Below are 21,715 nucleotides of genomic sequence, written 5' to 3'. Positions count from 1 at the left end.
GCTAATTTTTATTCTCTGTTTTCCTAAGTTGGTGGTGCACCTGGGAAGGATTATTTAAAACCAGTACTTTCAGGTAAAATGAATGAACTTCTTCAAGCTCTATCCATCACATTTGACAGCTGGTGCGACATGCAGGCTTTATCTTGAGGTGACCACTGAAATTCAAGTTGATTTAGATAAAGCTTTACAATAACTGCCTAGAAGCTGCCAGACTTAAAGACATGCTTCTGGAAGGTTAAATTAAGCCTTCTTTATCTTATACTATGCCTTTTCTTTAACCAGTTGTTTTAGCCCCTCCCCCTTTAAGCCAACTTTCAACTGATTGGCTGCATTTCAGAAACAGAAGGTGAGTTGTGCTTGTGTGCCTAAATTAGTAGGAATAATGACCCTTCTTTATGACATCATGCAGAAACAGTAAAACAAAGTATCTTAAATGCAGCATTTATAGCTCTTGGCTCACAGGAGCTACTTGTAAACACACTGATGTCATTATCTGAAACTTTTGCATATAAGCAGTCAACACCTGACAAATATAATGAAAAGCATAATAAGTCTGCTTGAATAAAATAATGTGACTTTGTTGTTGCTCTCACCATGATGGACAATGACATTTGCCATTTTGTTATATTACAGCATCACATTTTAATTCCCTTTACTGCTGAGTTCTTGATGCACATGCCTTCTCCTCTAATCTCCAGGAAAAACAAGGAGCACTGAATTAAATGGCTCTAGAAAGAGGAGGAGGAGGAGGAGGAGGATGGAGATGGAGGACACACTGCTGCTGCTGCTGCTGCTGCTTCCTCCCTCCTCCTCCTCCTTTTTTCTTCATCTTCCCTCCAAAAAGAAAAAGGAAATCTCAGCCTGGTAAACATCAACACAGACACAGAGAGCGGGAACAATGACACCAGCTGGGCAACAACAATGGCAAATAAATATCATGTGGCAGCATTTAACCATTCTGAGTGTCTGCTGCTCCTTTGTGGCCTCTACACCTGCATCTGACTGACCGCCTCCCTCCTTTTATTTCCGCGTTAGGCTAAATTAAAGGCAGCTTCCTGCAGGTGTGCTTCTTTTGTTGCCGTGTTGCATTGTTGTTTCCCCCCCAGACAATAAAAGCAGGCTCACCTTCTCGGCTCCTCTGTGCTTCTTGGCGGCCGGCGTGTCGTCCTGCTGCCGTCTCACAACAATAGCGCCGGTTTTAACTCCACACTCCAGCGCGGTTTTCCCGGTGCTGACGGCGGCGGCACCGTTACTATTGTTGTTATTGTTTACGTTGCTGATATCTCCCGGGAGCCTGGAGTCCGGAGCGGCGCACAGGCAGTGTCCGGAGCCGTCGCGGCACAGATGATGCTCGGGAGCGGGCAGGGCGGACGACGGGAGGAAGACGGAGGGAGGAGGAGGAGGAGGAGGAGGAGACGAGCCATCACCACCGGGCTTCTCCTTCCTCGTTCGGGCAGGAGGAGCAGCGGCGTCCCTTTCCCTGTCTCGCTCCCTCTTCCAGCCCCGGATCATGTTCTTCCCCTTCCTCTCCTCCTTGCCTTTGGCGCATGACGCAGAAGGAGCGGTCACTTCGGAGACTCCGTTCCCGCCGCCACCGTCCGCCTCTCTGCTGACCGCTGAAATCATCTCCAGACCTTCTCCAGCGACGCTGCGTCCTTGAGCCTCCCGACGCTGTTGCTGCTGTTGCTGCTTGCCGATCCCGAAGCACGCTTCTCCGCCGCCTCGCACCACGACAGCAGCCGCTGATGAGTGATCCGCCGAAGCCGCCTCCGGTTCCTCCCGTCCCTCCCGGCCGACTCCTTTACGCTTAAGCGCGGATCTCCTCGGCTCCGACCCGCCGCCGCCAGGTGTCCGGGTCTGGAGCGAGGGCAGGGCCGCGTGTCTGTCGGCTGAGCCAGCGGCACTGAAGGAAGAGGAGGAGGAGGAGGAGGTGATGGAGACAGAGGAGGAGGAAGAGGAGGAGAAGGCGGCGGTGTGGTTGGGTGACAGCTCCTTGCAGTCTGTCAGCAGCCCTCCATTCTCCCCAGCTCTCAGGAAACGGTTCATCTCCTCGTTTCCTTGTCTCCTTTGTCGATCTCCACAATAATCAGCATGCAAGTCATTGTCAGAGCGCCAGCCAGCCGCAGTGTGGCGGAGAGCACCGGAGCATCAGGCCCGCTCCTTCACAAACTACCACACAGACTGAATGACAGCTCGCAGTATCTGACAGGGCTGCTCGCTGTTATCACCCGCAGCACAGTAAAACACGATAATCACAAATCTACACTTGTGTTTTCATAAAATAATAAAAACAATACGAATAAAGTTCATAAAGTCACATTTGGAAGGTTTATTTCAATCCCAACAATAAAATGCCCCAGTAATATATGGATATGTAGCACATTACTGTTTATTTTCAAAGAGAGAATAGATGGTTTTGTTTTCCTTCGACTGTGAATGCATCTTCCCAATGTCTCAGATGCCACTTAATTACTGTCAGAAAATGCAATTAGTTGGCCGCAGGAGGGCGCTGCTGTGTTTGTTTTATAGTTTATGCATCAGCTCAAGTGTCAGTGATTGGATGCCCACTAAATTCCAGCTCGATGTCTTTGTTCTTGGACTGCTATCGCTGCTTTGATATTTAAACTTCAAAGAAAATTTGAATTGCTATTGAATTCAGTGACTACAAAGATGATGACAGAGTATAACTTAGTGGGGTTATGACAGTTTAAAAAAGAAAACACCTTTTAAGGCAAATATCAGTATTTTTTAAGCTATTTTTATCAAAACTGGCCAGTGTTTCTGTATGTTCAGCTTTCATGTACGAAATTAAAGTTTATTATTAGAGATTGGTTTAGCAGAGCTGCCCAAAAGATTGCTTGGTTGCATTTTGAGACTGTTGCTAAGATATTCTTGTTAACTTTTTAAAATTACACTTTTTATCTCCATTCTCTTTCTGAAATAACCCCCCTTTTTTTCAGCTTCTGCCTCTTTACAGCCACTCTCTCTTTAAGGTAACGTTCCCCTGATTGGCTGCCCTTCACAAACAGGCCCAAACAATGATCTTTAACAATGACCATGTTAAAGAAAACCCTCTCTGCTTGACATCACACAGATCTACGATTAGAAAAAAATTACTGAAATTGAGTGTTTAGAGCAGTGAAGCCTAAGCCTTTGACTTTCTTTTGCATAAACATACCTTGCTATTTGAAACTTCTGCCCAAATGCTGTTTACTGTCACCAGAGTTGAAAACATATGTACCTGAATTTAACAGTAAATCTGTTACAGTGCACCAGATAACCTTCAGTTAAGGTTGTATGATTACAGGCCACGTTGCAAGAGCACAATGAAAACTTGCAAAGATAAGAGCTATGCAGTGAGCAGAGTGATCTAATCACATGCACACTAAGCACAAATAGACTCACGGTAAGCACAGAAAAAGCCTTTGTAATCATGGAAAATGGTGGAAGAGACACATAATTAACTAGAACTTTCTAATTTATTAAATAAAAGAAGCAGAAACTGCGATAATCTTTATGGGATGTGTGAAGCTGTGTTATCAGCATGTCAGGAGCTACATGAGTATTTGTATGTTAGGTGTGCGGTGTTGTGTGGTGCAAAAACTAAAATAACCAAGCCACAGCCAACTAAACAAATAGCACAACGCTGGGTGAATGGAGAGAGAGCATACACGCTCCCGGGAGACTGTCCAGGTGTTTCCAATTGCTATGATTAACTATGCTTCTACCTGCAAGGCAGCACAGAGGGACAAACAGGCGGAACAGGCGGAAACACACAGCAGACCTGGCCAGGGCAGAAGACCCTTCACACCACCAAGAGACTCTATTGGGTACCTTAATCAGATAGTTTAAGATTACCACAAAGAAATGTGAAACTCTGAAGGGAAGGCTTAAAATGCCCTTAAATATTCTAAAAAAAAATATGACATTGAACCAAAAAAAACACACAACAAAATAACATTAAAGAGACTCAAAACGATCATATAATGATGGATAGCCACATTTAGACCCAAATGAACAAAACTAGTTACAAAAACCCCACAAATACACTCACAGGGTTTAAAGACCCAAAGCAATCATAACTTCATGCAGTTAGCACTATATAAAAACCTCCATCATCCCAACATGTTAGAGACGTAAGAATGATGTATGAGCATCATCTGTGTTTCCTTCACAGTGTGGAAGTGAAACCATCTTCACTGACAGATAAATGAACGAATCAAGAGGCCGAGGAGGAATGAAATGGCATGAATGACAAGTGTGTATATCCAAATAATATTGTCACTCTGCTCAGTGCTTCTAGTGTGAAGATATTTTTTAATGTTTCTATTGGTTGTGATTAAGAAATAATACTCTGCAAATCTGAACAATCAAACAAACTAAAATCATAGTCAGTGTCTGTTAATGAGAGTGGAATAGCAGTTTTGAGTAACACAATCTTTACACATTAAGTGTGTAAAGACAAAATGTAAATTAAGGGAAACACAAATTCAAAACGGAGAACTTAAAAGACAAAAGCTGGTGAATACTTAGGTGTATTTCAACTTTCCTTTACAGTTTATGGCGAAGACAAATTTGGTTTTCTTGCAGAAACTCCTTTATGTAAATTCCTGAAGTTTTTTCCCCATATTTGCACAAACACTGCTCTGTTCCTACATGCGTTAAATAAGCATAACACAACATGCAAATGAGACTGGGCTTCCTTTATTTGCAGTGTGCACCTGCTTCCAGTCACAGAAATGAAGCAATCTGACTGAGAGGGAGCGCAAACAAATATATTCGGCAAAATGCTGGAGTGCTCCCGTGAAATGTCTAATTTTGTACAAAACACATTTATGAGTGTGTCAATCAGTAACCAGAGATAAAAGGTTTAGGATTGCAGGAGAAGGAAGCCTATCAATCAAACAGTGTCAAAGCATAGACCGACAGCAGATAAAATCCCTGCCGGGATCCAGCAGGTATGCCATATCTGACCTCATTGTGCCCTGCAGTATACCCGAGGAAGAATGGAGTACACTCCATCGAATCCAACACAACATGAACTAGAAGACAGCAGTGATAAATAGTTTATGATGCAGAGACGAGAGTCAGCTGTGCCTCCTGTCAAGTGTCACTTGGTGATCCTGAGAGCTTCAGTACAGACTACTCACTATTAAAGGAAGAGGTGTGATGTCCACACCTGTCTTTGGTGCAGAGGAAACTGGGTGTCATGAGAAAAAAAAAGTTCTTTATGGAGTGTAAAATTTTGAAGCAACAACAGCAACAAAAACATCCCAGATGTTTGCACTACATCCAGCTGGGAGTACTCACTACTACTCTTGTTTACTTAAAACAAGCCACATTTGCTCAGATATGTAAATTGGTGTCATGCCTCTATATCTATGCTCGTAATCTTAGCCCATTAAGGGCTACGCTGTTTTGTTTTAAATTTCCATCTTTTAAAAAGCATCGGTGATTCTATCAGCGACAGCTGCAAAACTGTGGGGTCAGGCTAAACATGTATAAATAAAGCATCACATAAACAGATGCATGCATGTCATCCACCTGCATATTAAAGCCTTGAACTTATTATAAAAATTATTATTCTTTTGACTGGATGTGGCCATATATGTACCAGGGGTTATCAGCTAAGTGCAAGTTTTCTAGCTTGGAATTCACAATTGAATGTTATATTAAACAGGAAGCAAAGTTTGGCTGTGATGGCAAAAAAAACTGTTCAGCTCACAGCTTCAAGACGACACCTCGCTAACCAGTCTCACTTAAAGCTGTTGTTTATTTACAGTCTATGCCCACAGCTTGAGTGATGGCAAACTGTGTGTCATGCCAGTAGTAGTCACTAATGTAAACAGCAGGCCTAATAACTTAGTCTGATATGTAATAAAAAGATCTCATAATTGTGTCTAATGCATCAGTAAGCCAAAAAGTGGCACTTTTTTATTTAGTGTTACATTATCACAGTTTAGAATAGAGAAACTAGCAACAACTAATTGAGCCTGTTTAACTTTTCATAATGAGAATAAATGCAGTTGAAACACTTCATGTTGAATACAAAACGATTTAAAACATTTTAAATATTATTATTTGACTGACACATACAGTATTTGGTACACTCAGTTTGTTACTTTATGTCAAAATTCATATGGAATATTAGGCATAAGCATTTTAAACCTGCAGTTCTTTTGGTTTATGTTTGCATTTCAAAGGACATCTTGTCTGTTTACACACCTTTGATCCAGTGCTCTCAGTATGCAGATTATTTTCTCAGCTCACGTGAAGCAAACTGCACAGAACTGGCCATAAAAGTACTAAAAACCAAAAACAGAGTAATTTTGGTTATTTCATACTACGACATGGGCCACATGAGAGTTTCGCGAGAAAGTCAGCATTTGGATCACAGACTGTCTTCACCTTATCTTTATAATCAGTTCTTTTAAAAAGAAAAAGCTGAATCAGCTATTAAAAGACCCCAGGGGGGAAAAAACCCACTTGGCAAACAGTTCAGCTCTGTTTGTATTTCAAAGTGCACCACGTTGTTTCTGTGTGTACGTTCCCTAAAGAGGGCTAAAGTCAGTTGTAAGCCAACAAATAGAAAGACACAACAACAAATGTTGGAGAAATCTGGTAGTTGCTAACAGACTGATGAACAGTTCTTCATAGGACTGTTGGAGATTCCAGAGTTGTTGTTGTTGTTGTTTTTTTTACTTCAGACTATCAGTGTTAAACTAATAAGACTGTATTGCTCACTCTGACTTTTCTCTGTAAGACCTGACTTAAACATGGCTTTAATAAAGTTTCACAAATAAATACATCCAAAAAGTAAAGTACTAAAATGGTATTTATCAGTGAAATAATAATTGTAAATAGAACCAAGTTAAATGATTTTTGCTGTTGTCATTCGCCTCTTTTATTTGCTGTCATTTCATTTCAGCTCAGTGTGAGAGTCTTTACTGGTTAGAAAAGGAGCTGAGGAGACGCAGGTAAAGCAGTGATGACCACCAAAGAAAATATTTTCATCTGAGCTGGGGAGTCTTGTCAACTCAATTCAAATTATTTTGTGGCACAAACAGAGAAAACATTGTTTATAAAATGGTAACACTTTGCTGTTACCCATGATAGCTCTCCAGTTAGCATCCAGTGCACGGATGCATCCTGATATAAACAATAGACTGGCCCCTTAGATCCATGTGTCTTTGATTCACTTTTGGACCCATATCTGATCTAAATTCAGAATCAGAGCATTCCTAAGTATGGAGAAAATGTTCCTGACAGTCTTATTACAAAAAAAAATCCTTGTAGAATAAGTAAGAACGCCTTGTTATGCAGGGGAACAAGACATTATCAAAACCCACAAATGATAGACTGATCCATCCATCCATCCATCCATCCATCTTCTTCACTTTATCCGGGGGCGGGTTGCAGGGGCAGCAGCCCAAGCAGAGAAGCCCAGACCTCCCTCTTCCCGGCCACCTTCTCCAGCTTGTCCGGGGGAACACCAAGGTTTTCCCAGGCCAGCCGAGTGATACAATATCTCCAGCGTGTCCTGAATCTGCCCCGGGACCTCCTCCCAGTGGGACATGCCTGGAACACCTCACCCAGGAGGCATCTAGGAGGCATCCTTGTCAGATCAACTGGTAAATCGAGAGCTTCGCTTTTACACTCAGCTCTCTTGCTCACCTGTTCACCATGACGGACCGGTACAGCCTCTACTGTGATCAGTCTATCTGTGTCAAAAATATGGCCCAGGGGCCACAGCTGGCCTTCCAAATGATCTATTTAAGAATACTTGCAACTTCACATTTTCACAAGTTCACATTTTTCTAGATCTTGACAAATTCTTTGGATCAGCAAAAGCAAAATGTAATAATTATTTAGTAATGTACATGAAATGAGACGTACTGTTTTTTAAGGGCTGTTCATCATTTTGTAACTGCATGGTTACTTTTACTTCTTTACGCAAAAAAGGTCATTTTACCATCAGTTTAATGGTCTGGCCCACTTGAGATGAGTATGACACCCCAGAGCCAGTCATCTTTATTTATTCAACATACATTTTTATACACCATCTTGAAGCTTTTTTGACTATGAATTGTCTAGTTTTTGTGCGTGTGTTTTTAAACATTAAATGTTAAAGACCGAAGCCACTTTGGTCCTTTCTCCAAGCTATTTGCACTTTTAGCTTCATACAGGAAGTATTTTCTGCCATAATTAAAATGGTGTCATTGGTGCACAGGAATCGTGCACCAATCAGGAATTTATTAAGGATATATAAGCTAAACACTTTAAATCCAAACAAGTATTGATAAAACGTGTTTAGACAGACTGTTTTCATGACCAACCAATCCTTAGCTGAGAGCTCTCATTACACACGTACACTGCAGTGTGCGCGCACACACACACACACACACACACACACGGCCAGAACAACAGCTGGATCGTGTATCCTCACTCCGGCTGAGTGAGGAGATCAACATGTTAAAAAAAACATCTGAACCTGAACTGTTGGGTCCTCGTTTCTTACCAGCACTTTAATCAGATTAACTGTAATGTAATGAGTTACAGTTTTGTGCAACAACATGTAGTTTTGAGTGCAGGCTGCATGCAGCCCGTGTAAATACTACTTATATAAATTTTTCGTCGTGCAACTACAGATGTTTTAAAGATTGAATGCTGTAAATCATGCCAACAGGAGGGACATTTTCTGAGATAAAAATGGGATTATAAATTATAGAAATTAAGATGTGGGTCTATTTCCAATCCAATCCAGCTTTTTCTTAAATCTTTAAGGGGCTTCTCCGTGCAGCGTTCTAATTCCCCACTGGAAAACAAACATACACATTTCAACATGAAGAAAGTCGGCAGGGATACGGGGATACAACGGGCTGAACACGTGAAATCATTTCTCCTCAGCAAAGGGAACCAGATCCGATTTCACCCTGTTTAGACAGAAGTGGAAGGTAGAAGTATTGTTCCTGTGCAAATAAAACTAGATTGATTATGAGACCATTTTAAGTTTAGGAACACAAACAAAGCCGAGTAAAATGTCACTGATCAAAGGTTCAAATGCGCACATCTCGAACACACACAAACACACACTTCACCCTTTTGTGATCTGGTTGGCTGTGACATGTGAAACCGAGGGGCCCAAAGGACACTCCCACAGACAGGCTAGCAGGTAGGCGTAGGGAGCAGCGGATCAGGCTGCAGTTCTCACGGCAGCAGTCAGGACGTCTAGCTGAGCGTTTGCTTGGAAAGTATCTGCTGAGCATAATGACAGAACAGTGTGGGAACCAGCAGACGTCGCAGGAGGATGCCAGGAAATGTAGCAGAGGAGCTGCAAAGCATGAAGAAAGGGATTCTCAGTGAGTCTGTGGCTGTAAAAACAAAAACATCTCTAGAGTACAAAAGGCAGCGTCACACAGATATTTGTGTTAGCTGTTTTGGTTGCATTAGTTAAAGTTATAGCAGTACTCATGTGTTTTTGAATAGCAGAACAATCACTCAGATTATTGACTGATTAACTGACAGATCTTCTTGGCTTGTCAGCTTTTGGAATTGCATGAATTAAAATGATTCAGTCGTGAATTTACCACATGGTGAATATGGAGTCTTTAGGTCCCCAGGAGACTTAGATATTCATCACACAACCTTCACTGCAAAGAAAGAAAATGCATAATGAGGGATGCACATTTTATGAAGGTTGACTTTTATTCATAATTAGCTGTCTGGATTCTTTATGTTTACTTACCAAACTGTTGGATTCGTGATTGACTGGCACCATGGTGGGTTTCTTGACTTGTAAAAATTCTGCTTTATCTATTAATCGCTTGGAAATTTTCACCTTGAGCGATATCTAAGGTGTTATCTATTGTTTTGCAATGTCACAACAGAAAGTTGGGAAACTTGGCTTTTGTATTGCAGCTGGACAAGAAAGCAAGATGTGCTATTGCAGGTTTTTCCTTACGTAAAACTCCAGAGAGTTACAAAACAAAACAAAATACCAAAGAAAAAAAATCTTTGCATGTTGTGTTGATTCCCACTTTTCTTGGACAGTATGATTTTGGGTTTCATTTCACTTTTCCCTTTCGTGTGTAGTTCAGATACAGAAGCTGTGGCAGAGGAGCAGCAAAGATTGAGCAGGATGTGCAGTGAACCACTGCAGGCTGCTGATCAGGAGCAGCAGGAGCTAACAGGGAGGAGAAAGCCAGTGTTAGTCAGGTAAGTTACAAACGTTTTTCTCTGGTTTTTATCCATAAATATCTTTGTATTGTTTAGATTGTTGCATATGAAATTCAGACGTCATGCTAGGTCCAAATATGCCCAGTTATGAATATAGGTTTACCTTGAAATTTTAGCTTGCCCTTTGGTCACCAGACGTTCAAAGTCTGTAAGGTTCAAACAACCACAGTACAAATAGTTACCCACTTCCAAGGTTGAGTTAAATAACCTTGTGACAAGCCATAATACGACTAAAGGTACATTATGGTATAATATTTGCTCCTTTTGGTCTTATTCGTTAACTGGGATTCACCAGAAAACAACACATTTTCCATTCTTGACCTCTGCAATGCTGTTATATCTCAGTCCATTCCAAGACACTTTCTATCCTCTGAATGTAAACGGGACTTTTGCTGATTAGAGTAAATTCTATATCTTGTGTGATGTTTTCTATAAAGCTTTTCTTTTCTTTTCTTTTCTTTTCTTTTCTTTTCTTTTCTTTTCTTTTCTTTTCTTTTCTTTTCGTTTCTTTTCCTTTCCTTTGGACAAACACTGATGTATCGTAATCCTTGTGGTGTGTTAACTTTGTGTGTTACAATCCAGCTGATCAAGTAAATAGTAGATTTCTCACTCTGGATTGGGAGGAACTTGCTGCCCCATTCGGGGAGTTTAATTATTCTGGCTCTTATACAAGAGTGATGGGACAGCAGAGCGTCAGATGCTGAATGTTGCTGCATATACAGCAATGCAGGCGTTGTACCAGATCATTGTGGTGATGAGTCAGTTAAATGTGAAAATTAAGGTTTTGCCTTACCAATCATTTCATGTTACAACTTTCACGTATGATCATGACTTCTGGGTAATGACTGAATAAATGATATGACTGAAATAAGTTGGTGTGGCGGTGGACCCAGAACGATAATCTAATCTGTCCTGAGAGCTTCTCGGGATCCCACAGGAGGAAGTGGAAAATGTTGCTGGAGACGAGACCATTTGGAATATCCTGTTAAACCTGCTGCAACCACAACAAGAAAATGCACTGATGGATTGATGAATGATCAGTTTTCCACAAAGTGTTGTTTGACTTCATGCTCAGCACCCACAGAAACCTTTAATCTCACCATGATCTGACTCTCAGAAGGTTCCTCATTGTTCAGAATAATAATCTGACCTTTGACTCTTTCCCACTATCTTAGGCAGCAATCTTCCCTAACCTCAAAATGTGTAACAGTGGAACAATGACTGCAGGTTGTTTTGAACCATTTGAACAAATTGACTTCTGAATTGTGGTTTTTTTCAAGCATAAATTCAAAGAAAATCCAATTTTTTGAACGAAGGAGTCATATGATGGTGCTAATCTGCTTCAGCTTTAATTATAATGCTGTCCTAAAAAAGAGCATAATCTTAATCATTTCAACTTCATATTTTGATTAGAACATTTTTTTCTCCAGCCTCGAATTATTTGAATATTTCCTGGTTTTCATAAAAGTATGATGTCAGGAATCGACAGCAGGCTGCTATTGTTCTTAAATACACTAAAATTAGTTTACCAAAGGTTGCTGACTTCTGTTTATCTTCTGTCTTATTGGCTATGTAATATGTTAAATCCTCTCTCTGAAATTTCTCTCTGTCCTCAGGTCAAAGACCTTCGACCATTCTCTCCTGACTCAGGTGCAGACAGACCCAGACTCCAAGATCGAGAGGAAGAAGTCTCACTACAGCCAGGTGAGAGGTCATTAAGTAAACTCTGATACATATTTTATTACACCTATAAATGTTACATGTAGGCCATTCTCGGTCACTTGGTTTCCAAATGAGTAATATCAGATAAAATTTCTGCTGACTCGCTTTTTTCCAAGCAACCTTATTATCTTAGAAATGTATCAGGTTATAAACAGTTTGTGGGTCAGGCCTCCTTCTGGTTGGTCCTTCCTTTACTTCATGACGCCAACATTAACACATCCAGTGTTCTGACATGGCACCACAAACCAATGTGAGGAACGAAAGTTTAAATAACATCACTAAATTGCTGCTTTAAATTTTGTTCACAAAGACAATGGGTAATAATAATAATAATAATAATAATAATAATAATAATAATAATAATAATAATAATAATAATAATAATAATAATAATAATATCTGGTACTTTTTAGGCATTTGAAAGTCAATTAAGAATTCAAAAATTATTTTTCTAATCAGTTTTCACAAAGAGGTTTTTGTACACTTTCAAATGAAAGAATTTAAAACTTTAAAATAACTTTTTCTAATAACTTGTTAGTAAATAGATTAATTGGCTAATGACTTGTTAGCTATAGCTTATTCAAAGCTATTTTCTTGATCAGCTGGATTGTAACACACAAAGTTAACACACCACAAGGATTACGATACATCAGTGTTTGTCCAAAGGAAAAGAAAAGAAAAGAAAAGCTTTATAGTGTTTATAAAGTGGTTAATGATTCCACCAGTATTAAAGATACTTAGTCTAAATTTGTATATTTAAAAATGATTTTATATTTTAAGCTATGCTTTCATGTCCAAAATATCTGCATATTGCATTGAAGAGCTAGAACACGAATAAACATTCGTGTAATGCTACATGATGGTGCAGTGAGTCAATGTGGTCTTTATTTAACCATGCAAAACATTAAAAGCACATTGTTTTTCACAGCGCAAAAGGCAAAACGTCTTAAGGACACGAGTGTTAAAACAACAGCGTCACATGTCCAGGGGTAAAATATTGCTCCCTAGAGGTGAACGTTTTAGCTCGAGATTAATTACAAAAAATATCTTTATACTTTGTAAATGGTTGAAAATGCCTAAGCCAGTCGGTTTGGTTTAACTTAATACCACAGTTATTTGGTTAAGTTTTCCTGATTTGGTCTAAAAATGCATTTCTCTAAAATGTCCTTTGCAATTCTCTTGCAAAAATGTCTTATAAATTCTAAACTGTAACTGGTATCCACCACATGATTTAAACACCATGATTGCCAGCGCACGCACAAGCTTATTTTGGTGTATGGGTGATGTTTCTATGATGGAGTGGAACTAGAGCTTTTTCTCTGTCTAACAACATATAGATATACACTGCTGCAAAACAACAATCCCATAAATAAATGCTCTGTAGTTCTCCTGAGAGTACCGTAAGTTTTAAAAGCCACATTTATTTATTACTTTTCTCCGATAAGAATTCATCCAAATGTCAGCCTTAGCTTTAACTGATATATGTGTGTGTGTGTGCACGCATGCGTGTGTGCGTGCGTGCGTGTGTGTGTGTGTGTGTTGTATTTCAGCTTTCGAAGACCAACTGCCAGTACCATAAAATATTTAAGGAGATCAGCAAAGAAGAACAGCTCAGACAGAGTAAGTCTTTAATGATCACAGCTATCCACTCCACCTTAAATACTGAATGAAGGATTAGGTCATAGTTGAACATTTGATACCAGAGCCTCTTGTTAACCACCTGATAATAATAGAATCCCTATGATAGGACTACAGTGTAAATTCAAAGTCCAATAATAACTTTATCAAACTCTTTTGTTCAATACAAACACTGAACTGGTCTTTTCTTGTTTTTTTCCTCACAAACATCTAAAAATAATGTGTTTTTTTAATGTGCTTTACTTGTTTGCTAGGTTACACCTGTGCTCTTCAGAAAGACATCCTCTACCAAGGACGCATGTTTGTCTCCGACCACTGGATCTGCTTCCACTCCAAGGTGTTTGGAAAAGATACCAAGGTATGCATTGATGTCTGTTTTGTATCAGCTCACAGGAAAAGGCTGAGAATCTGAAAGAGATTTCAGGAGAATCCACAGATGTTTTCAGTGGTGTTTCTCGGTTCCACGCGGGTGTCAGAGTCTTTGTTGTGTTGATGCTGTTTAAAGTGGCGAACACAGTGAGGTGCCAGCAGCAGCCGTTTGATTTGATGAGATATGTCGGTTTAAATTATTTAACAGTTACCTGGAGAAGTTTCACAGAAAGCAGAACAATTTGCTGTCGTTCAGAAAGCAGCAAACAGTCAGTTTTATCCGTTACACAACACTTGAGACCAAGAAGAACTCAGTGATGTAAAATAAGATTTTTAACCTCAATTTGATTTTTATCAACACAATTTAATTGAATAATAAGTGTGTCGTTGTTTTGGCAGTACAATCATGGAGCTTTGCTTTATGAATAGAGGACGTTTGAGCACTTTTGAGAGCCTTTGCTTTTTCACTTTTACTTCAGTTTTGCAGGAGTATTTTTTTTAAATATCTGGACTTCCACTTAAGTAAATAATGTCTATACTTTTGCCACATTTTGATCCAAGCAGTGCTTCTGCAATAAAAAAAGACTTTTTCCTCCATGAAGGGACATGCTAAGTGGATATTGATATTGTGCGGGTACTGTAGCGCATTATTCTTTATTTTGTAAGCCAGCTGTGTTTACACACACGCAGCCTGCAGGTACAGTCTGCAGAGGGACTAATATTTTGCTGCATGCATGAACACATGCAGATGACACCTTGCTGCTGTGTGGTCACGACTGGATTGTTTTACATCTGTTACTGTATGGGAAACATCTGGAACTATCAATCTAGGCTGAGAATGTAATTGCAGTTAATGTGTATAGATGGTGATGATTAAAGCTGACGGAGGTCAGTGAACAGCTCTGTCACAGTGAAGCCGGCCTACAGGTGCGTGAATCTTTTTCTCTGGTTTCAAAGCTGGTATGAAGGATCGAACTGCTCTGTGTCCCAGGTCGCCATCCCAGTGGTGTCCATCAAAAACATCAAGAAGACCAAAACTGCCATCCTGTTGCCAAACGCTCTGGTGATCGCCACCACAAATGACAGGGTGAGAGAAATCTCGCTGCTTCTCACCACGATTTGATGAATTAAGAAAAAAACACAGTATTTTTGCACATGTGGAAAAGTATCCAAAAGACATTTTTTCTATTTCTGGTGTTGCAGTACGTCTTTGTGTCCTTCTTGTCCAGAGACAACACCTACAAGTTTTTGATGTCGATCTGTCCTCATCTGGAGGTAGGAAAGGCTTTTTATTTAGATCCATACAGATGTGTTATGCTTCCTTGTTTTCTGTCATGTATGTACTGCTCGTGATCAACAGGTAGACATTGTGAGCCGAAAACTCTGGCTTTAAACTAAACACTCAGTTTCAGATAATTTTCTTTTTTACTCTTGCGCTTTCTTATGTTATTCATTTTAAATAAGTTTGAATCATTTAAACACATGATGTTTGGTTATGTATTACATGAATATAAATAGGGGAAGAGTCCATGCAGCAGCCCCATTCCCTCCTCAGCTGAAAACAGCTTTAGAAGTCGGAGGTCACCGCTATCGCCTCGCTTTCCTCTGGTGGGTCAAACACAGCAAAAACACAAACAGCCGAATGCCATAAAGTTTCCTGATACAACGGATACTGTTTTCATCCTGCCTACATATGATAAAAGATATAAGAATAAGAAAGCATCATGCTTTTGGGTCCATCCTCGCACTTGTCTCTCTGGTCTCTTTTCTGACAGAAAGATATTTTAACACATCAAACTTGAGGTGAAATAAAACCAATATCCTCGAGAGCTGGAGCTGTAACGTGGCAACTAAGCATTTCGACCTATGGGGACAGAAGCTGTTCAGAAAAAAAGACTCCCTGCATGAGAGCCGGAGCCAGCTGGCAAATCGTTTAGTAACATTTTGCATATGTTCCAACTGGATATTTGTTGCATGTTGTGTTTATGCATTCAACAAAGCTGTGTCCAAGAGAGAAGGCTGTCCTGTGAGACACTTCCTGATGTCAGTATCAATCGCCCCAGGTCCTTGTGGCTAAAGCTTTATGTATTTATTTATTTTTGGCCACTTTATCCCCAAACAGGATCTTTGAAATGTTACTTTTCCCATTTTAATTCATTTTGTGTTTTCTCTGACCCCAAAAGTCTTTATCTCTAAAAGTGATGCTTTTAGAGTGCCTGTGCAATTTAATACAACTGCATAAACTCCACAAAGCAAATGTGTTTCAAATAATCATTTACTTTTAATGTTGAGGTTGTAGGTGAGTTATTGTAGTTTTATCATTTTAATTACTTTTGATTGATATGTTTTGTGTTTTTGCTTCAAGTTCAGTTTATTTTCAGTTAATTTCCCATGTGTGTTGGCTCCTTTCATTTTACTTATTATTGTTTGAACGTCTTGAATTACAGTTTAGTTTATATTAGTTTAGCTGTTGGATTTAGACTTTTTAAATATTATATTACATGGGATATTTGCCAAGGGATACATTTTGGAAGTTAAGATAAAAGATCAAATTAGCTGACACAGCGAAGCCGACATCCAGTTTCTGCAGCAACATCTGCAACAAGAACATCAGCAACTGGATGTTAGATTTTATTTTAGTTTTTAACGTATAAAATATTGTTTCAGATAGTTTGAGGGTTTTTTAGAAGTCTTTTGCACAAATAATGAAAATTTACAACCTTCATAAAAGCAGAACTACAACAGAAATCAGTTGAATTAAATTGCAGCTTTCTAAAAGCATTAAGTTCTCATGTAACTAAAGTGAATTGTCATTTCCTATTTCCACCCTGGAATCTTGGGTTCAACCATTTTTTAAATGTTTATTATTATTATTCACTTTTGTTTTTGTTTGCTCCAATCAAAATATCATTTGTAGGAAAATGTGAAGTTTTTTTCAGTACAGATACGATCGATATGATAGATATGCTCATGTTTGGATGAAGGGGTGAAGCAGCTGCTAGTGCCTGCTAGTTATACTCTCTCTGTGTCTGTGAATTTCTGCAGAGTGAATTCAGCGACCTGGATGGAGCGATGAGACACAGGAGGCAGGAGATGGAGGAGAGCAGCAGCTCTGACTCTCAGGTTCCAGACTATGAGAAGACAGAAGGTACTGCATCGCTGTCCAACTGACCAATTAGAAGCAGTCGCATGCATCGTCGCATGCATCGTCGCATGCATCGTCGCATGCATCGTCGCATGCATCGTCGCATGCATCGTCGCATGCATCATCGCATGCATCGTCTGTGGCCGTCAATGTTTTACTCACAAAACCTGAACCACTTTTGCACTTCAGTAGCAGAATCTGACCTGTGCTACTTAGTGCTGCTATAATTTTCCTTCTTTACTCTTTATTTTTTGTTGACGTTTAACCCCCCCCCCCCCACCCCCCCCCACACACACACACACACACACACACACACACACACACACACACAGCTGTGATGAAGTTGAAAATGAGCAGCTTGTAGTGCAGGGTTTATTCAAACATACTTAGTGTGTCTTTCTCAAGAGGACTTAATCGGGATTACAAACCTGCCCCAAGTCATAACAGGCCCTGGGTTTCCAGTTTTGAATGCTTTGCTTGCCTTTTTGCTTCTATAGAGTTCACCGTTCCTCCATTCCTGGATATGCTGAAGCGCACAGACAGTGCATCATCTCCAGACCACCAGCACAAAGTGAAGAACCCACATCTGAACCAGCAGGGTCCAGACAACAAGCAGCACTCCAAGCACCACCGAGGTAGGATGAGTCTTTAATCAGGGTCGTGTTAGTTTAAACATCACTTTTATTTAAACCACTGGCACTGAACCTCTCATAGGACTATGAATTTATAATTTTATTATTTTAGTCCCTACATTTTATTTCTCTTTTTGGTCAAACTCATCATAGCATTGGCTCAAGTTTAGCTGACTCAGCTCCTTCTGTTTGGACTTATTTCTGTTGACATTGCTGCCTGCACTGTCCTGTACTGCTGCTCTCCCCACCTCTATTTTTACAGCCAAATATAAACTGCCGCTAACTTTGTAACAGTAAAATAAAAAATCGCTTTTAGAAGCGGTAAAATGAAAATATCCTCAGCTGTACTCAGGATTAAGGAGTCAGTCTGAGAACGCCACAATTCAACAACATTTAACTCTAAAAGCCACGAGAGGTGAGCTGAGGTGCAAAGAAGCACCGATTGTGATCTCATATGTGTCGTGTATGCAAACTGACCTGCGGGGATTTCCCAGAACACAAACTTGTCAAATATAAATAAATGTAGTCCTGAATGATCTATATTTATCACTGAAAAAAAAAACTCTCTGTTTCTGTCAAATAATAATATTATCATGTACCAACAGTAAACTTGATTTTTTTATTTGTTATTAACAGCGTCTGTATTGGTCATAATTTTGCACATTTGCAGAGGAGATTTGGCAAAATGGGTTGCACGAAACATTAGTTTCTAAATAAAGAAATACGTCACCTGGATAAATATTTTTTCTAAATGCATTAGATATCTTCTACCCAGAATCCCTCACAGCTGCCCAAATTTCCTGCATATTTGCCATCCATCCATTCACTTCAACTTATCCTTTTCAGGGTCACGGGGAACGCTGGAGTTTATCCCAGCTGTAGGGACAAGAGGCAGGGTACACCCTGGACAGGTCGCCAGTCTGTCGCAGGGCTAACACATAGATAGAGACAACCATTCGCACTCACATTCATACCTATGGGCAATTTAGAGTTTCCAAAAAACCTTTCCCACTAATGGCATGTTTTTGGACTGTGGGAGGAAGCTGGAGGACCCAGGGAGAGCCCATGCAAACACAGGGAGAACATGCAAACTCCACACAGAAAGATCCTGGCCTGATGGTGGAATTGAACTCAGGACTTTCTTGCTGTGCGGCAACACAGCTAACCATCGTGTCACCGTGCTGCTTCTTCCATATTAATGAAAAATACGCCCATATGATCCATTCTTCCATCTGCTTATCCAACCATAACTCTTTAGCTCCACTTCTTTTCTTGCTTAGATTTATAATGACTCCTTTTCATATTGATTTCTATGAGTTGATGAAGCAGTCTATTCCAGCCTTTTTAATGCAGCGCTGCTCTCACACGCGTAGGGCATTTTACTTTGTGTCTTTTTGTCGTAAACAAAGACATATTTGTTTGATCTTTCTTCAGGCTCGGATGTGGTGATTGACAGCAGGTGTCTGAAGCCAGTTTCTCTCAACACTCTGCTGATGGTCTACATGTTCCTGTAAGTTTGCTGCTTTGATTCATTCATGTCTTCAGTAAAGGATTTTTCTGTCACTCGTCCTAATTGGAAATTAAGCTGATCACTTATATGATCTGCGGATTTATTCCATCCATTCATTGGATGCACATTAATTTCAGTTTATCATTACATTTTCATTTGTAGCGCATTTTAGCCTCATTTTGCTCATCTTCTCTTTTACATGTGTTTTTCCTCAGAGTGTGCACCCTGGTCTTGTCTTCATGTTACCTGGCGTTTAAGATCATCTCATTGGAGCAGAGACTGACAACGCTCGGCGCTGTGGCCGAGTTCGCACACCCGGAGTGAGTCGTCGAACTGTCTGAGACTCTGACAAGCTCTAGAAAACTTAAATAAGAAGGTTGAAAAAGTGAGAAATTAGACATGGAAATGATAACCAGATGAAAGAGAAACAAAAACTGCAAAAGCATCACGATGAATTTTATTCACATCCTCACAAAACAAATTTAAAAATAGCCCAAATAATGAAGCTAATGATCCAAACTAAACAGGCAACAGTGGATTCACAGACATGAAATGGTTTCCTTATTTCGTCTCAAGGACTATGGTACAATAATCTACAAGATTTACTTTTCTCTGATTTATTCATATTAGATTTTTGCAGATACATCTGACCCTTGTGAAGATTTTAAATCATTTTCATGGTGATTATTTTTGTGTTTTATTACCAGAAACAATTTTCTGAGTGGGTCCGCTGACGTAGGCACAAATCTTTTATCTGAACTGCTAACCATCAACCTGATGAAGCTGGAGAAGGTTGGTCTGTCTTTGTTTTTTCAGATCAAGTGTTGATAGATACAGCCCTCCGGATATACTATAATCCCCATTGATAATTTAAAAAAATGTTCAAATCTGAGCAGTTAGAGGTCTGAAGCCTGAGTTACTCACTTTGGGATTACACAGATCTCATTATTTGACATTTGGGCCATGACTACAAGTGTATACACTTCAAAAAAACTAAGGAAAAGCATAACAGGTCACCTTTAAAAATTGCGTGAATGTGTTGTCAGGAGTTTCTTTCATGAGCCTCTGAAAGCACACAGCAGGAAGGCTTCAGCAGTTTCCAAAGAGCAAAGTGTAACTGGATGCCTGTTGCCATTGATCAAACATTTATAGTCAGTGATCAGTTTAGAGCATCATTTGTAAGAAGAGCTCCATCAGTCTACACTCCATTTATATTTCAGGCTGACATTCGTCTCCTTACAAACAAAAAGCAGCAGCTGACAGCCGCCTCAGTGTTTTAGACGGAAAATAAAGAAAATTTTCATCAGCAAAAAGGTGGTAAAGTCTCAGAGCTGTGTCAGACTGTAGAGTCCATCTTGATCCTGAGTGAAATGAAAACTGGAACTTGACTGGAAATATTTATTTCACATTAAACCCGCTACTGAAAGAGATGATTTGAATTTAAATTGCTAGGAAGGGAGAAACTATGCACAGCTGCCAAAAAGAGTTAGGCCTGTAAACATGTTTTAGAAATAAACATCAGTCTTCATGTTTGGAAGAACTGCAGTTTTCTGCACTTCCATTGGCTTCATGGAAATCTGCTAATTGCACTACTTTGTTAAATAAGCATTATTTAACTTCATCTTTTACTCAAATCAAGTGGTCGTCAAAATTAGTGAAAACTCATGAATGTTGTCGTGATGGATACCTCCATCTTTTATATACAGTCTATGGTTTCCATGTGTCTGCAGTGGTCTACTTGATCTCTCTGCAGACTGACTGCACAGAGATTATTCCAGCTTCAGAATAATAAACGTGTCAATGATGTTGGTACTGTTCTCCACATCTTCTGTGTTATAACAGATAAGACATGACCCTAACTGCTGTTTCAACTGCTTCAAGTCTGAGTCTCTAGCTTTCAACAGGAACAAGGAAATGACCTTAACAACAAGATAAACAGGAGCAGGCTTCATTTTGAAATCTACACTTACTAACCAAGACAAACATTGCAAAGCAATATCATCGGATGCACTTATCTGCAGTCGAGTTTTCTGCCAATACAGTTTACAGTTAAGCAAAAGCAAACTTTGTTCTTTCAGGTGCAGAAGAACCTGCAAAGACTGCTGGAGGAAGCTGCCTGAAAGTACAGAAAACCAGTATAAGCACAGTGAAAGTCATATATATTATTTTTGTAAATATAGTGTAAATATGTATGTTTGTTATTAAAAAAAATAACACTACTGGAATGTATTCTGCCCTATGAAGCCAAAATACAGTAACTACTGTATATATTTGGTCAAATATACCCAACGTCTGGGTTTATATTTGTTACTTACATACTTTTGTATTATTTCAAGACTTTTTGTGCTCCAAATGTGTAATTGAAAGTGAAGTCACAGCTAGCATTAACAGCAGCATTCTATGTTAGTTTTTTCAGAAACTCCCTGACATTGGTATCAAGTTCCTGTACTATTGTCTGTCTTT

At 39.7% G+C, this 21,715-nt stretch overlaps 2 protein-coding genes across 3 annotated transcripts in view; one reads left to right on the top strand and one right to left on the bottom strand.

Annotated features, from left to right (window-relative positions):
- The window catches only part of znf608 (zinc finger protein 608), a 66,057-nt gene extending 63,628 nt beyond the window's left edge, over window positions 1-2,429 (bottom strand). For both annotated transcript variants that reach the window (XM_005730609.1, XM_005730610.1), the window contains exon 1: window positions 1,126-2,429. In XM_005730609.1, the coding sequence (XP_005730666.1) occupies window positions 1,126-2,046 (921 nt within the window). In that variant the 5' untranslated portion in view covers window positions 2,047-2,429. The remainder of the gene's footprint in view (window positions 1-1,125) is intronic.
- Window positions 2,430-9,225: 6,796 nt separating this feature from the next.
- Window positions 9,226-21,458, top strand: gramd2b (GRAM domain containing 2B). Its single transcript, XM_005730605.1, has 14 exons — window positions 9,226-9,359; window positions 10,093-10,215; window positions 11,853-11,940; window positions 13,509-13,578; window positions 13,851-13,954; window positions 14,957-15,052; window positions 15,169-15,240; window positions 15,484-15,573; window positions 17,011-17,113; window positions 17,608-17,745; window positions 19,177-19,252; window positions 19,468-19,572; window positions 19,960-20,044; window positions 21,331-21,458. The coding sequence occupies exons 1-14, from the start codon at window positions 9,268-9,270 to the stop codon at window positions 21,370-21,372; spliced, it is 1,284 nt and encodes a 427-aa protein (XP_005730662.1). The 5' UTR covers window positions 9,226-9,267; the 3' UTR covers window positions 21,373-21,458.
- Window positions 21,459-21,715: the final 257 nt, after the last annotated feature.

The sequence above is a fragment of the Pundamilia nyererei genome, unplaced genomic scaffold (assembly GCF_000239375.1).
Source record: "Pundamilia nyererei isolate P.nyererei 1_Seehausen unplaced genomic scaffold, PunNye1.0 scaffold00038, whole genome shotgun sequence".
NCBI classification, from domain to species: domain Eukaryota; kingdom Metazoa; phylum Chordata; class Actinopteri; order Cichliformes; family Cichlidae; genus Pundamilia; species Pundamilia nyererei.
This window is presented reverse-complemented; position numbering and strand designations above follow the sequence as displayed.

Bases quoted from the DNA above. Each gene is read 5' to 3' on its own strand.
- gramd2b (XM_005730605.1), top strand. From the start codon at position 9,268: ATGACAGAACAGTGTGGGAACCAGCAGACGTCGCAGGAGGATGCCAGG. The intron at 11,941-13,508 runs GTGAGAGGTCAT...GTTGTATTTCAG, and splicing joins AGAAGTCTCACTACAGCCAG to CTTTCGAAGACCAACTGCCA. The intron at 15,574-17,010 runs GTGGGTCAAACA...GAATTTCTGCAG, and splicing joins TATCGCCTCGCTTTCCTCTG to AGTGAATTCAGCGACCTGGA.